The sequence below is a fragment of the Rhinoderma darwinii genome, chromosome 6 (genome assembly GCF_050947455.1).
Source record: "Rhinoderma darwinii isolate aRhiDar2 chromosome 6, aRhiDar2.hap1, whole genome shotgun sequence".
In the NCBI taxonomy this organism is placed as follows: domain Eukaryota; kingdom Metazoa; phylum Chordata; class Amphibia; order Anura; family Rhinodermatidae; genus Rhinoderma; species Rhinoderma darwinii.
Genome location: NC_134692.1, coordinates 11,341,443 through 11,358,335, shown reverse-complemented (window position 1 = coordinate 11,358,335; position 16,893 = coordinate 11,341,443). Strand labels below are relative to the sequence as shown.

The following is a 16,893-nucleotide window of genomic DNA, read 5'->3' as shown; positions in this document are numbered from 1 at the left end:
ACTAAATCTCCCAGCCTCCATTTTCAAGCTCATGCTGAGGGTTGTAGTTTCAAGGCTGGAGAACCACAATGATTCTTACTGGACGTCTCATTGCACCACTAGGCAATTTGACCACCATATGGGGCCCACACTTGAACGTATATGGGGCTCTTACTCTTTAATTGTAATCCACAAAATTCATTAGCTCAGTCCCTAACACGCAATGTTATAGACAGTGGCCCCCTTTATTTATGGGACCCCTGTACAGCTGCACAGGTGGCACATATGGTATGTCCACCAATGGGTTTCTGAAGGGTCTCAGGATTGGACATATGTCACAAAGTAGTGATCATGAGAGGACAGGAATTATCCAATACTTTATTAGTCATCCCACTACAGCCATCCTCTAACAGCCTGATTTGGCTGATCTCAGAAAACAATAGATGCTTAGTAGGTTTAGTGCCCATGGTGTAATCTGTATTTGACGCCTCCCTGTTCTCACAACCATAGACAAGCTGGACATACTGACAGATCCATAGAATAGCAGGCAGAGGTGGGAGCACAGGGCAGGACAGGGAGAGGTCTCAGCGGGGTTCTCATCTCTCTGGCCAGTGAGACAACATAACCCAAGAGATTTAACCCTCTCTTGGCTGTGAGATAAATCATGTGATAGAAAGGGGGGCTAAGTCTTCATTGTGCTATTTGGCCCCTCCAGGTCATGAATTCTGCAGCTCCCAGTATAGTCTATGGCACCAGTCAGGAATCAGACCAGTACAGATTACAAAGGTCTTGTACTGCAGCTACCTGTGATTATTTGCTGCTGTCAGTAACTGCATTGACCAATAAGGGGTTAAAATAGTGAAGGACAAGACTGCAATGACAACCTGTATAGATTGGCAGGACAGGATGTGGATTATGGTTCTGAGACTGTCTAGGAATTCTGGACTCGTCCTCAGCAGTTTACATTCTGTTACATTGTAACAGAATGTAAAGTCAATAAGAATAATCTAGGTGTTCCCACAGTGGTACTATGTATCAGAGCTGAGTCCAGCACCAGTATATCAGAGCTGGGTCCTACTCTTGGTGCCTCCTCCTCAGGCAATGTATCAGAGCTGGGTCCTACTCTTGGTGCCCCCTCCTCAGGCAATGTATCAGAGCTGGGTCCTACTCTTGGTGCCCCCTCCTCAGGCAATGTATCAGAGCTGGGTCGTACTCTTGGTGCCCCCTCCACAGGCAATGTATCAGAGCTGGGTCCTACTCTTGGTGCCCCCTCCTCAGGCAATGTATCAGATCTGGGTCCTACTCTTGGTGCCCCCTCCTCAGGCAATGTATCAGAGCTGTGTCCTACTCTTGGTGCCCCCTCCACAGGCAATGTATCAGATCTGGGTCCTACTCTTGGTGCCCCCTCCTCAGGCAATGTATCAGAGCTGTGTCCTACTCTTGGTGCCCCCTCCACAGGCAATGTATCAGATCTGGGTCCTACTCTTGGTGCCCCCTCCTCAGGCAATGTATCAGAGCTGGGTCTTGTCCCAGGTCCCCCATCTTACAGGTTGCAGTGATACATTGTATCCAGTAATTGTCTTTCACCCTGTATCCCCTCTTCAGATCAGCATAAGTCGCACATTGTATTACAATACAGGGATACCATGTATCAGAGCTTTATCCTGCACCAGGTGCCCCCTCCTCGGTCAGGAGACAAGTGACAGGACATTGCACGAGTGACACATTGTGTCAGAGCTGGGTCCAGCACCAGGTGCCCCCTCCTCAGCTCGCGTGGGGCAGTGTTACAATGTATCAGCGCCGGGTCCTACTCCTTGCTCAGTGACATCCTCAGTATTACATGACGATGATGATGATGATCGAGCCGCCCGCCCTGCAGAGGTGACCCGGGCGGCCGCAGTGATTATTATAGGTGACTGGTGAGAGGCAGTAGTGGGCGTGAGAGTGAGTGCGAGCTCCGCAGACCCCGGTATAAAGAGCAGCCCCCCCCCCCTCCTCCTCGTGTGATCCAGGTGCCAAAACAAACCGCCTGAACTATTTATTACGGGCGGATAGTGCAGAGCGCAACACATAGAGCAACAGCAGCAGCACAGGCGCACGGCACGACCTGCGGAGCGCTATCCCGGGAGCAGAGCGCACACCAGTCCCCGGAGCTACAGACAGTCCCTGGAGCGCAATACCGGTTCCTGGCGCAGAGAGCAGTCCCTGGAGCACAGTCCCCGGAGTCCCGACACAACCTGCAGAGAATCATCCCTGGAGCAGAGCGCTGACTGCTGGTGCCCCGCACAGTTGTGGAGCCGCAGCTGGAGCAGAGAGCGCAGGACTTAGCCCTAGGACCAGGGGCAGTGATTGGGGTCCGGGCAGCAGCAGGAGATTACAGGACTGTCGCTGCGTCCGGGCGCACTGCAGGGTCCCTGGTTGCGGGGCTAGAGCGGCGAATGGAGCTCCCGTGATCCAGGGCAGCCCCAGGGAGCACCGGACGCCCCATGCAGCTGCCCCCCCTGATCGTGCTGCTGCTCTGCGGCGCTGCGCTGCTCCTGAGCCCGGCGGTGCGCGGCTGTGGGCCGGGCAGGGTGGTGGGCAGGAGGCGAAGACCTGCCAAGCTCAGCCCGCTCTCCTACAAGCAGTTCAGTCCCAATGTGCCCGAGAAGACGCTGGGTGCCAGCGGGAGGTACGAGGGCAAGATCGCCCGCAACTCGGAGCGCTTCAAGGAGCTCACCCCCAACTACAACGCGGACATTATCTTCAAGGACGAGGAGAACACGGGGGCGGACAGACTCATGACACAGGTGAGGGGGGCACAGGTGAGGGGGCAGATTGCCGAATATCAGCTGGTCAGGGAGGCAGGTGAAATTAGCACAAGTGAAGGGTTGAGATTGGCACAGGTGAGGAGGACACAGGTGAGGGTGGGCTCAGGGTACAGGTGTCGGGTGACAATTAAGAGGTTGAGTTTGACATACAGTAGGTGAGGAATTAGTGGGGTAAAGTGTGACAGGATGAACAGGTGAGGGGGACAGAGGTAAAAGTGGGCTCAGGGTACAGGTGTTGCTTAAGGGTGACAGGTAAGGGGTGACAAGTAAGAAGTTGGGATTGACACAGGTGAGAGGATGAAGCACAGGTGAGGGACATGATCATGGCACAAGTGAAGAATGAGTGGGGTAAGGGCGACACAGGTGAGGGGTGTCCTAACAAAAGTGAGGTGATGTAAGACCACAGGTGAGGTGGTGACAAAGATTAGGGTGACCCCAGGACACAAGTGAGGGGTAATGTTGAACTCTTCCCATGGGTGAGATCATTGACACAGGTGAGGGGATGATGGTGAACTCATGACATAGAAGAGGTACAGATGGACTCAGTACTGGAGATAAGGCTGAGAATGCACTTCTGACCCAGGTCAAGGGGCACAGGGAGGTTAAGGGGGTTGAAGAAGAAGGCTGAAGAACTGCTGGGAGATGCTGAGGTTGGGTTATGGCACATTTTAGAAGACAGGTCCGGCTCATGACTAAGGTTTCAGCTGATGACAGGGGCTGTGGGGTTATGGGGTCACCCTATGATATGTACAGTAGGGATCAGTTCACAGCTGGTTCTGGAATAATAGATAGTCAGGACTTGTAATATTGTTTCCTACAAAAGATCAATGGTTTGGGTGATGTTACAGGTGACCAGTGAATACAAAGTAACAAGCGGCCGCAGATCCAAACAGTCCTGATGGTTCTAGACGCAGACAGTCCTGATGGTTCTAGACGCAGACAGTCCTGATGGTTCTAGATGCAGACAGTCCTGATGGTTCTAGAAGCAGACAGTCCTGATGGTTCTAGACGCAGACAGTCCTGATGGTTCTAGACGCACAGTCCTGATGGTTCTAGACGCACAGTCCTGATAGTTCTAGACGCAGACAGTCCTGATGGTTCTAGACGCAGACAGTCCTGATGGTTCTAGACGCAGACAGTGCTGATGGTTCTAGATGCAGTCAGTCCTGATGGTTCTAGACGCAGACAGTCCTGATGGTTCTATACGCAGACAGTCCTGATGGCTCTAGACGCAGACAGTCCTGATGGCTCTAGATGCAGACAGTCCCGATGGTTCTAGATGCAGACAGTCCCGATGGTTCTAGATGCAGACAGTCCCGATGGTTCTAGACACACAGTCCTGATGGTTCTAGACGCAGACAGTCCTGATGGTTCTAGATGCAGACAGTCCCGATGGTTCTAGACGCAGACAGTCCTGATGGCTCTAGACGCAGACAGTCCTAATGGCTCTAGATGCAGACAGTCCTGATGGCTCTAGATGCAGACAGTCCCGATGGTTCTAGATGCACAGTCCCGATGGTTCTAGATGCAGACAGTCCTGATGGTTCTAGATGCAGACAGTCCTGGGATGTTTGGTTGCTATAGGCTCCTGCAGTCAGTAATTGATAGGTAGGAGTCTCAGTCCTCCTATATGATGATTCTTCTTGCTTCTCACTGGTTATTTTAGGATTTAATTGCAGTTTGATAGAAAGTGTGGAATGACTCCTGCAATGTAAAGCCGGTATGAACCCCATGTAATATAGGGCTGATGGCTAATCTCAGACGACCTGACTTTCCTTGTGCAAATATTAGCAAGTCCTGCAGTCTATCATTAGAATAAATGTCTTAGGGCAGTGATCTGCCATCTGTGACTCTCCAGCTGTGTGGAACTACAACTCCTAGCATGCTAGGAGTTATACTTTCCGAATAGCTGTAGAGTCACAGATTGCAGATCACAGCAGTGTTGTTACATCTTCAGCCTCATTACATAGTCATGTGTCATTGTGCTTTAAATGGCAATCTGCGCATACTATAGTGGATAGAATTGCTGTTACATGGGGCTGCTCCTTTCCTTGGTTCAAGTACAAAAAGAGGAGATTTATGGCTAACTGACCAGATTATATACATATATATATACAGCCAGTTGGATATTGATCACACAATCACCACTATCCTGACGGATTCATTGATTATGAAGTAACAGAATAAACAGGTACAACCCGATCTGCAGGTAGAGGAGCTTGAAAAAAAATGGTACAAATTGTGACTTGAATTATGAGGTCTATTTGTCACATGGACTTTGCTCTGGTTGTAAATCGCCAACAGGTTGACCAGAGAGCAACAACCAACAGCAGGTTCACTCCAGGGAGTTACATGGACAGAGAATGAACTCTCTAAAAAGAGATTAAAACTGTCCCTCTAGCTGCCTGAGAGCTGGAGATGACTTTAGATATAACTCACAGGAGGGCAGGAAGCTGAGATCTGGGGGGTTGTATGGCGGGGAACTCACTGAACGCTGGTGGCCAAAAGACTCGGACCCTCCCCATGGGTCAACTGAACTGATATATAGGTCTCTATACAACCAGAAATTTCTTTCTCTAACAAATTATAGGCTCTGCTATTTTGTTAGTTGGGATGTGTTCACTAAGTTGTGTTGAACCTGACAAACAGCTCCCCAAATCTCAGCTTCCTGAACCCCTTTAAGGCTGGTTTCCGATGGTCATAATACAGCTGCATTTTACTATCTGTATTAAGGCTATAAGACTTGGATCCTCATGGGTCAACTGAACTGATCTTAGATCTCTACACAACCTTATAGAGGAGTTAGTACGATTCAGTAGGACCGAGGGGGGGGGGGGGGGTCCGGGGGTTATATATGTAATACAGATGCTAAAATGTGGCTATGTTCTGACCATCTGAAACCAGCCTATGTTTACATGTGGGATGGGGGTAACGGCAATCACTTCTGAATGTTCACCTATGAATGTGGGTTTTTGTTTTTCAAAAATTTTCAAAACCTTTCGTGCATTTTTCCCATAGAAATCATTACGAGATACATCTTCATATGGGCTGTATGATGACGAAGCCAATGGACGCTGGGGATTTTATGTCGCTATCATTTTCTGTTAACCCTCACAGTGATGTATTATATGGGGTGCAGAACTAGCGACTGCCCCTGGACCCTAGTGTCCAAAGACGATATAAGAGGACGCTATTATTAAAAATGGGCAGTGCACTGGCATGGTGGCATTTGATAATTGTCATGGTGCTTAAACTCACGCCATTGCCCATTTAGCTGACTGTCGGGTGCTCGGCTGTCAGTGACTGCCAAGGACCCAGGAGAAGACTGTCTTCTTTGACGTTCTCTGATGTCCTCATCCTCAATGAGAGCTGTGTATCGAAAAGTGGCAGCAGCAGGATCACCGATCACGTGATTGCCGAGATCTCGGTACACAAGGGAAGCTGCTGGGTCTAACTAGATCCATCACAGCCCTAACAATTGTAACAGTAGGAAAATCAGACTGTAAAAATAAAAGTAGTAAAACAATTAAATCCCCCCCCCCCCCAAAAATAGTAAATATCACTCCATCTAAAAAACACGCGCCCACAGTCGTTGTGGCAAATACAAATACAAAATCTATTTTAGTGTTACGCTGTACGATTACTACAAAAAAATTTCTAGAATTTATTTAAAAAAGCTCATTTTCTTTACTAGTTTTACAACTTAGAAGTCTAATATTTCAGGGTTTTTAAAAAAAAAAAAAAAGTGTAAAACATCACGTGAAAAAATGCCACAAAATTACATCGAAAGTACACAAAAAAGGAAAAAAAAGTTACAGCTGTTAAACCAACGTGTGCTAAAATATCCGGGACCTGAACCAGTCACTGGAGAGCGATTACACAAAGCTACAGCTTTAAGAAGACTGCGGGCAGCAAGAAGAGCAGACGGGTAGATCCTTGTCCAAACCAACCTGAACCTTCCACTTGAAGTGGGTTTTCCCACAAAAATATTTTTATGGCATATCAACCATTATAAATCAGTATGGGCCCGATTCACTTATCACCTTATCCCAAGAATAGGGTGACCATTGCCCTTTGCTGGTGGATAAGTATCTACTCCTGTATTGTCACTTTCCATTACTGTTAATAGGAGATAAACCGTAATATGTGGGGGAACCTGGCAGAAAATGTTCAATTTTCCTGCAGCACCTCCACAGGGGAAGTAAAGAATTACACCGTTCTCATTGCAATGCACAGATGTACCGGGTCCTCTAGAATAAGACGCTCTTTGTAGCCGCTCTCCACTCGAAGAATAGAATTTTTTTTCTAATTCCTCCCAAAATTCTAAAATGATCAAATATTAGTAACAAATCATCATTATGACAAATCAGAGTTGTGGCCACAGGCTCGGGACCACTGAGTTTTTCTATTCTGCTGCAGCTGCATTTTTGGGACAACGGGATCCCCAGACATATAGCCAGTGTGTATATATATATGTATATAACCAGTATGTATATAACCAGTATGCAGTAAGCTCCCCCTAGTGGTTGCTGCAGGCAATCATTTTATCATATTATATAGTGTAACATAATATAATAGATATATTGTGAATTAATCAGCACAGATTTTTGGATATAATTAGATAAATAAAAATGGTGGACATTCACTTTAACCAATCTCCTGATCTGCTGTGTTAGATTTTGAGTGACAGGGTCAGGGTCTCCTATGGAGAGGTCGGGGGGCAATGACTGCCTTTGTGCTGGAGCAGTAAATGATAAGAAGTGACTATTTTACAGGCTTCTTCCCGATCTTTAGGTTATGTGTTTAACTATATGACTTCTTATCTGCAGTTATAAATCTGCACCTGTGGAATGTCCTCATAAAGTGTCCTCATAAAGTGTCCTCATAAAGTGTCCTCAAGCTAAAAGTCCCAAGTTAGAGGGATTTCCCTATTTTGTGTCTCCTTATTTTCCCTTCGTCGGGGGTGACACGGTTTTAATACCTGTAGTTGTCTTCTGTCAAGTTAAAAATGATATCCAATAGTTTCTTAGCTTTATCCGTTTCTGGAAAAGCTGGATGACAAACAATAGGGTCACCATTACGGCTATGACTGAGGATATTACTCATCTTTCCCAGACTCCAGAAAAGCAAATCTGTATAGTATTGTACCCGCTGTATGACAAGGACATTGAGAAGTGTAAAAAGGCTTGTATGCCACCCCTGTCGTAGCTGCACTGGTGACCAAGCTTTCCCAAAAAAGGATATTACTAAGCCGTCTTGACGTTCAGGGCCCTGGGAAAGCTTAGCGACAACCTTCTATGGGAGTTGTAATGGGGAACCTAGTGGTTGTGTCTTTCCCGGAAACAGATTCTAACCAAGAAGGAATAATTCTAGAATATAGAAACTTTTTAAGCCGCGGACGGTAAATGATGGGAGGGGAGTACAGATGTAGCCATCTTTATCTTGACACTGATATTTTGCTGCAGCGTGATATTACACGACAAAAGCCATTGAAAAAGTTAAGAAAAAGTTTCTTGACACTGCGTATTTAATGCAGATAAAGACGGCTACATCTGTCTATAGGGACACTGAACGTATAGAAGAACACTGGATCTCTGCGCAGATGTCTTGACAAAGGAAACGTTAGCGGGTTAGGAATTCCCCTAATTAGAGGAGAGAGTGGCTGGAGACAGAACAATCACTCCCATTGGAAGGGATATTAGTGATACATTTTTTTAATGTTTTGTTGCTGCAGAAAAATCCAGGGAGCGGCAGCGCTCTGCGTGTCCCTCGCTCGCTCTCGTCGTGAGGTGTGTGTATATTGGAGGGGGCTTATACTAACAGAGGTATGTGAAATATTTATTTGACACTGTAAAATTCACAAGTACAGCGAGCCTCTTCTCACATCGTCTAGCGATTATTAAACACAGTAAATACAAGTCCTGGAGTCGTCTTCTTCTTCTTCTGTCAAGTTGCTAAAAATTCTATCCGGCCATCTCCTAGTTATATCTGTTTCTGAAAAAGCTTTGTGACAAACAAAATAGCCATCATTACCCCTACCTCCTGGGAATCATCCAACTTTCCAAGGATTCTGAATGACTCATTAGCCTAATAATGGGAACATACATTCCCTGCTTGCAAATTGCTGCATAACTAGCCACTCTGGAGCTTGGGAAAGATGGGTGAAAACTCTCAAGGGAGCCGTGATACTAATCATAGGAGTCCAATGCTCCGATCATAGAGCAGGACACTGATGGATATGTCGCTTTCCTGACCTTGTTGGGCAGAGTTGACAACGTCTCAGTCCTGGTCCTCAAGGGCAGAACTGGGAGGCTCCTGGGCAAAACAATCTATGGCGGCCCCTTCTTTGCCTTTTTATTTGGAAGGAGGGATTAGATAGTTCCAAAATAATAACTGCAGTGAATAAATAAATAACAGTGCCATACAGTGTCCAAATAGCAGTGACACACAGCACCTAAATAATACCACCGGACCGTGCCCAATTATACCAATGTACAGTGCCCAAATAACACCGTCATACAGTGTCCAAATAGCAGTGACACACAGCACCTAAATAATACCACCGGACCGTGCCCAATTACACCAATGTACAGTGCCCAAATAACACCGTCATACAGCGTCATACAGTGTCCAAATAGCAATGACACACAGCACCTAAATAATACCACCGGACCGTGCCCAATTATACCAATGTACAGTGCCCAAATAACACCGTCATATATCGTCCAAATAGCGTCATACGGTATCCATATAATAACTTCATACATAACACAAATAATAACTGCAGTGACCAAATAAGTAAAACACGGCACCTAAATAATATTACCATATCGTGTCCTATTATACCAATGTACGGTGCCCAAATAACATCATATAGCATCCAAATATCGTGCTGTATAGTGTCCATATGATAGCTCCGTGCATTACCCAAATAATGTCATACAGTTCCCAAATAATAACTGCAGTGACCGAATAAGTAACTGTGCCATACGATGTCCAAATAGCAGTGACACACAGAACCCAAATAATATTACCATACTGTGCCCTATTATACCACTGTGCAGTGCCCAAATAACGTGTTACACAGCGTCCATATAATAACTCCATACATGACAAATAATGTTGCCATATAAATATTACCGCCATACAGTGCCCAAATAATAACTATAAATTTCCCAAGTAATGTACCATACAGCGTGCAAATACAACCATATAATATAAAGGTGACAACAAAAATTATTGCACAAGACCCAAATATAATGGGGCCATAAAACCCCCAAAGAGCAACTCCATCCACTGCTGAAAGATGTTCTGAGGCTCCAGGTTCTATGTTACTGTATTACTATGGAGACGTCCTACTGGAATAGAACATTGTAACGCATCCCCACATTTACATGCAGCGGTGTATACATAGCGCACGATTCTCCATCAGACACTGACGAAGCTACTTGGCTATTAAAACGCGCGTCGTGGTGCCCGATCCTTGTGCTACCAATGTCTAGGGGTGAGCTCCATAGATTTTGGTGCCGGGCTGTTTGGGTGGAGATTATATGGGTGGTGAATATTATATTACTGTTCATTATTTATCATTTGTGACGGCGAATTGTCGTTATTTGCATCATTTGTTTGTCTGCCCGGCCACATACCTCAAGCATATCCATTTAGGCACCCTATATTCTATATTGTGTTATGTCATTTTTTTCGAACATGTTGCGCCATATGTGATATTCAGCTACAGGGCGTTATCTATTCTCATTATGACATCATACTCTTATTATGACATCATACAGTACATAGATATTTTTTTTTGAATGTGCGTTCTGTGATTTTCACCACGAGGGCCATATCATCCTATATCATCCTACATCATCCTACATCATCCTATATCATCCTACATCATCCTATATCATCCTATATCATATCATCCTATATCATCCTACATCATCCTACATCATCCTATATCATCCTACATCATCCTATATCATCCTATATCATATCATCCTATATCATCCTACATCATCCTACATCATCCTATTACATCCTATATCATATCATCCTATATCATCCTACATCATCCTATATCATATCATCCCACATCATCCCACATCATCCTACATCATCCTACATCATCCTACATCATCCTACATCATCCTATATCATCCTATATCATATTATCCTATATCATCCTACATCATCCTATGTCATATCATCCCACATCATCCCACATCATCCTATATCATCCTATATCATATCATCCTATATCATCCTACATCATCCTACGTCATCCTATATCATATCATCCTATATCATCCTACATCATCCTACATCATCCCATATCATCCTACATCATCCTACATCTTCCCATATCATCCTACATTATCCTATGCCCACTTTTTTGTCCTTTTACCTCATTCTGACCTTATAAACATATAATTTTTTATATTGTATGTACTAATAAATTTTATTTATATATTGATTTATCCTGAGCAATTGCATTCCTTGTGTTTCTGTTTTGGTTGTAGCCCAATAATTTTTGGAGAGGTTTGTTTTCTGGGTTATATAATGTCAGAAACGTGTTAGATTCATGAAGTTTGTTTGACTCTGATACCTCCACATACAATGAAGGTTAAAGGGGTAGTCGAGGATTAGAAAAACATGGCAGCTTTTTCCAAAAACAGCGCCACACCTGTCCGGAGGTTGTGTGTAGTATTGCAGCTGAGCATACTTCAGTGAATCAGGTGTGGCGCTGTCTCTAGAAGAAAGCGATCATGTTTTTCTGATCCTGGACAACCCCTTTAAAAATACGGAAGTAAGGAAAAACACGTGGAAAGCAAAAAGCCCAGCTCAATAAAAAAGGGGCATCAAACATAACAAAAAATGTTTATAATTCATGTAAATCTAACAATATTTCTAAGGATGGTGCTAAATGGCGCCGAGCTGCGCTGCCGTAGAAATGAATGGTTGATATTGTTTTTGGTCACGTGTCATTAACCATTGACTTCTCTTAGCGTGCGCTGGTGGCTCCGCTGTGTAGCGTCGTTGTCGTTGTCGTAATCGTGCCGAAGCCACACGAACCTCATACGGGCATCCATATTAAGGCTGTAAATCCCGGCCCGACCACAGGTCTGATGACCCAAACGAACAGCATCACAGGTCTCCATGATGCTGCCCAGTTGGGGGTCACTAGACCCGCGGTCGGTCCGGGATTTGCAGCCGTATTACGCTCATGTGAACCCGGCCTAATATTTTTTATTTTACTATTGAGCCGTGTCCACACCTCGTGAAATATTTGAATGACTTTCTTGTCATGTGACTCTTTGTTAGCCGTCGGGGTGAATAACACTCAGTTCAGAGCTGATTTTATTGCTCTATATATGGTGTGTTTGTTGTGTAGTCATGGGGCCAGCGCCCGGCAGCCATATTGGATTTGTGAATTGGTGTTTGCCTTCTGATAAATTTTGCCTCACATTTGCTTTCCATTTTAATTGTGGCGTAACATTACTGCACTCCAGTCACATCCAAAGCTAAATAAAAAAATGATTGTCATGGCCGCTTGGAATGTGTTTGGAGTAGAACTCGTGTGACCTAACACCATCATTCTAGCTGTGTAACAACCATCTCAGCTCCCACAATGCATTGCTCTCTGGTAACAGGAAACCATCAGAATTATGAATTTATCTTTGGCTGTGACCGGAGTATATTTATCTTTGGCTGTGACCGGAGTATATGACATGCAGTAGAACGTGAGAAATAATGAGAAGATATTCTGAACAGTATTTGAGGTGGAAAGTCAATAAAAGGGGCGGCTCCTAATTACTCGCATTGCGGACTTTGACATATTGTTTATCTTTGTGCACTGAGCGCTATCCCAGGCGCACATCAGATAGGAGGCTTGAACCTTGTGTGCGATTGGCAGGGAGATCCGCACGCTCCTGCGAGGTAAAAAACAAGCTGCATTGTGCATAATCTGCACTTAATAAATGACTTATTGTCCAGGCAGCAGCCGCATCTTCGTAGTGCGCTGAATCCTTCCAACTTAAAGGGGTTTTCCGGTTTTCTGTAAATAAAGCTTAATCATTGTAGAAGGAAAAGTTCTGCAACTTTCTAATATGCTTTGTGTTTCAATTCCTCACCATTTCAAAGCACTCTGCTTGCTTTCAGCGAACGGAAACATTCTTGTTTTGATTCAGAGGCTAAAATCCAGTATAGACCTTAGGCCCTGTTCACAGATTTTTTTGCAGGCAGAAAAATCTGCCTGTACTTTCTTTGCTGCATTTTTTGTGGCGTTTTTCGCGGCCGCGGGTGAAAAACGCTTTCTATGCCTCCCGTTGATTTCAATGGGAGGTCAGAGACGGACACGCCTGAAGAAAGGGCGTGTCGCTTCTTTTTCCCCTCGCGGGAAAAAACCTCCTCCGCCTCCCGTTGAAATCAATGGGAGGCGATTTTGGAAGTTTTTTGGCGTGGTTTCCGACACGGTTTACGCTTCAAAAACAGCGCCAAATAACTGTGTGAACTAGGCCTCATACTTCTAACAGTTGACAGTTTGTTGCAATCGTATCCAGTCCATACATTACTTTGGGAGCTAAACCGGTTGTTACATTTTACTGCACTGATACACTGTAGCAAACCTTCACCTTATTAGCTTATTTTAATTTTGACATTTAATCAAGAATCCTGTCGATAAATGGGAAAACCTTTAAAAAGGCCTCGACACCGCTCCGGACAGGTCTGTTTTAGTAACAATACTTGTATTTCTTTTCCACTATATTACAATACTAGAGCATATTTTCTTAGTGCACTGTACTGTGCCATTCCTCTGTTATTCCTCCTGGAAATGTATGAATAAATTGACAACAGAGTGTTACTATTCTCCTTGCCAAAGGGGCGTGTCCCTACACAGTCTAAATCTGTCGGCACTGATTGGACAGTGTCAGTCTGAGACACACCCCCAACTGGTAACACCCAGATGTCAATTTATTCATCAATTTCCAGGAAGAATAATAGAGGAACGGCACAACGCAGAATTCTAAGAAAAGATTCTCCAGAATTGTTACATCATGGCGAATACCAGTAGTTACTAGAACAGACATGTCAGGAGAGTGACCGTTATAAAGACGGATATATTAATGGTCACCCAGCTTTCCCAGAAACAGATCTAAATCAGTGTAGACTGAACAGAGTTATGGATTTATATTTTCATTTCAGGATGTGAGGACGACTTTAGTTTTCATCTTGTTTGTTCACTGTTCCCGTTGCAGCCGCGACCTTCACACCCAGACGTCCCCGGATTATTACTTATGTAGGAACAATCCTTTCATTCGCTTTCCCCCACGTAAACATCTCCACTGAAAGAAACACGGAGCTAAACTTCGCCGGGTGATAGAGGGGGATTCCAGGAAAGTGGTTTGGAAAATGATAGGTTCGGACTATTTTCAAGGCTCACCTAGTGAATCGAAGACGTTTGTAGCTTCTCTGAATCCGCTCAGTGTTTGTAAGACGCGGTGAAATTAGACGAGGGCGGTCGGGGGATCTTCACCACATGATACATCATTATTATTATTACCACCATTTATATAGTGCCAGGTACAGGGGCGCACATACCACAGCGGCAGACCAGGCGGCCCATGAGGAGAGGGGACCCCAACCTCGTTGGACCCATCTCCTTTACTATTGGGTGGCCAAAACCTGTGCAGAACCCATCTATAGGGGAACTCTGAGCCCCATAGTGATAACAACCTCTGTACAGCGCTGCGGAACATGTTGGTGCTATAGAACAGAAATAAATACATAATAAATAATGACGACACCTGTCAATTGCCCTCTCTGCTACATTTATGCTCATTGTAACCTAATCCTGCATTTATATACTAAGCAGATTTGCCATTCAGGGCTCTAGGAAAGCTGAGTGACACTTTCTGTGGAGCTGTAATCCTGGTCATATTGGTTGTTACCCAGCTTTCCCAGAAGCAGATAGGACGAAGTGATTGTAAAACGACTTAGCAGAATAGGGCACTGCAAGTTCTTATACTTATTGGGGGGGGGGGGGTTGTTTTATATTTTCGGGGGTTGCTCCTCAGTATTACTATTGGGTATATTACGGCTGACAGGTTTGACATCGTCCATATTATTAGAAAACACCGGCTGCATTGATCTGTGTGATATTTTTATAAGCTTCAATTAATTCTGATTTTAGAACAGTTGAAAAGAAAAATTATTGATCTTTTGTGTCCGGTCGATTCGACGCTGCTATAAAATGCTGCATAGTGTGAGGTACTTCAGGGTCACCGCCTGTAATAAGTTCCCGGCTCTGGTTATGCAGCTTTATATAATACCGTATGCAGCAGACGCTGTAAAATGTGTCACTCCAGGGGCAGCATGAGGACCCCCGGCCCATCACCTTCTTAAAAAATGACATCACCTGCAACTGTCTGTGATGACGTCATATTGTCTCTATATCACGCAACAATTGTCCCAAATATTACAAGAGGCTCCTGAAATCTCCTGGACTATTGGCAGAGCAGCAGAAATAGGTGGGAGTACTAGATCTGCTATAGGGACGCTGAGACTGTCACTGTTATGGGGGCACTGTGGCTGTCATTATGGCGGCACTATAAATTATTAGTCAGAGAATTTGAGGGCTATACCACCCTGTCATCCTCATGTTAGGGACAAGGATGGGCATCCAATATCATGCACTTGTGCTGACTACATTAGATAAGTTGGATGATGGTTGAGGCATTCATTATTTATTGGCCAATGAATGGCACTTTTATTTGAGCTCTATATGGCACTTATTTTGGATACTGTATATCAGTGGGCACTGTCTGCTGGTATTATTTAGGTACATTGTTCCATTGTTGCACTGTAGGGTACTGTAAATCTGGCAATGTATGGAGGTAGCACAATACCTGTGTATACTATATATCAATGTATGGAGGCAGTACAGTACATATCATATAGCAGTGCATGGGACTGTTATTTGGGCACTGTATAGAGGTAGCATAGTGTATAGAACTGTATGGCACTGTTGTTTGTGTTGGGCACTGTATGGAGGTAGCACAGTTCATGGTGATTAGCACAATATGGCACTTTTATTTGGGCACTGTATAGAGCTAGCAGAGTACTTAGTGAATAGAATTGTATGGAACGGTTATTTGGGCACTGTTGTATAAAGGTAGCACAATACATATCATATAGCACTGTATGGCACTGTCATTTGGGCACTGCTATAGCACAATACATATCGTATAGCACTTTATGGCACTGTTATTTGGGCACTGTATAGAGCTAGCAGAGTACATGGTGAATAGCACAATATGGCACTTTTATTTGGGCACTGTATAGAGCTAGCAGATTACATGGTGAATAGAATTGTATGGCACTGTTATTTGGGCACTGCTATAGCACAATACATATAGTATAGCACGTTATGGCATGACTATTTGGGCACTGTATAGAGCTATGGTAGCAGAGTACATGGTGAATAGCACAATATGGCACTTTTATTTGGGCACTGTATAGAGCTAGCAGAGTACATGGCGAATAGAATTGTATGGCACTGTTATTTGGGCACTGTATAAATGTAGCCTGGAAGGAGCATAGATTGAAAAAAAAAAATAAATCTGCATTTTTATAATAAACGCCTATGTCCAAAATGGCTGCCATCGCTGTATAAACGAAATCAAATAAAAATTGAATATCCCAGCGCCGGTTCTGTATTTTTCCTCCTTTTCTTATTGTGTCCTTACAACAAAGGGCTTCTTTCGAGATCCAAGTATATCCCTTTACTACATTGGAGCAAAGCCAATAAATTAATTTACATTTGCCCCGCAGGTGACATATCTTTTGAACGCGGTATCGAATATTTTGTGAATGTGATAATTTCTTTTAACCAAAATGTGTAGTTAAAAAGAAATTCATCAAAAAGTGATTAGGACTTCTGCAGAACGTAAGCCTTTGATCTACTGCTCTTATTGCAGGTTCAGGGCAATTAAACCTAATATATGCAGAGGTGAAGCACTCTTCCGTGTTCCAGGAGCAATGTCATGTGATGCAACAACTCGTGTCGCTAGGTCACACAAGTCCGTCACCTGAACCGCGCTGG

At 44.4% G+C, this 16,893-nt stretch overlaps 1 protein-coding gene across 2 annotated transcripts in view; it reads left to right on the top strand.

Annotated features, from left to right (window-relative positions):
• Positions 1-1,719: 1,719 nt before the first annotated feature.
• IHH (Indian hedgehog signaling molecule) overlaps positions 1,720-16,893 on the top strand; it is a 73,595-nt gene continuing 58,421 nt past the window's right edge. The window contains exon 1 of one of the 2 annotated variants that reach the window (XM_075829121.1): positions 1,720-2,768. In XM_075829121.1, coding sequence (XP_075685236.1) covers positions 2,466-2,768 — 303 coding nt within the window. In that variant the 5' untranslated portion in view covers positions 1,720-2,465. The remainder of the gene's footprint in view (positions 2,769-16,893) is intronic. The other variant, XM_075829120.1, reaches the window with a different exon arrangement.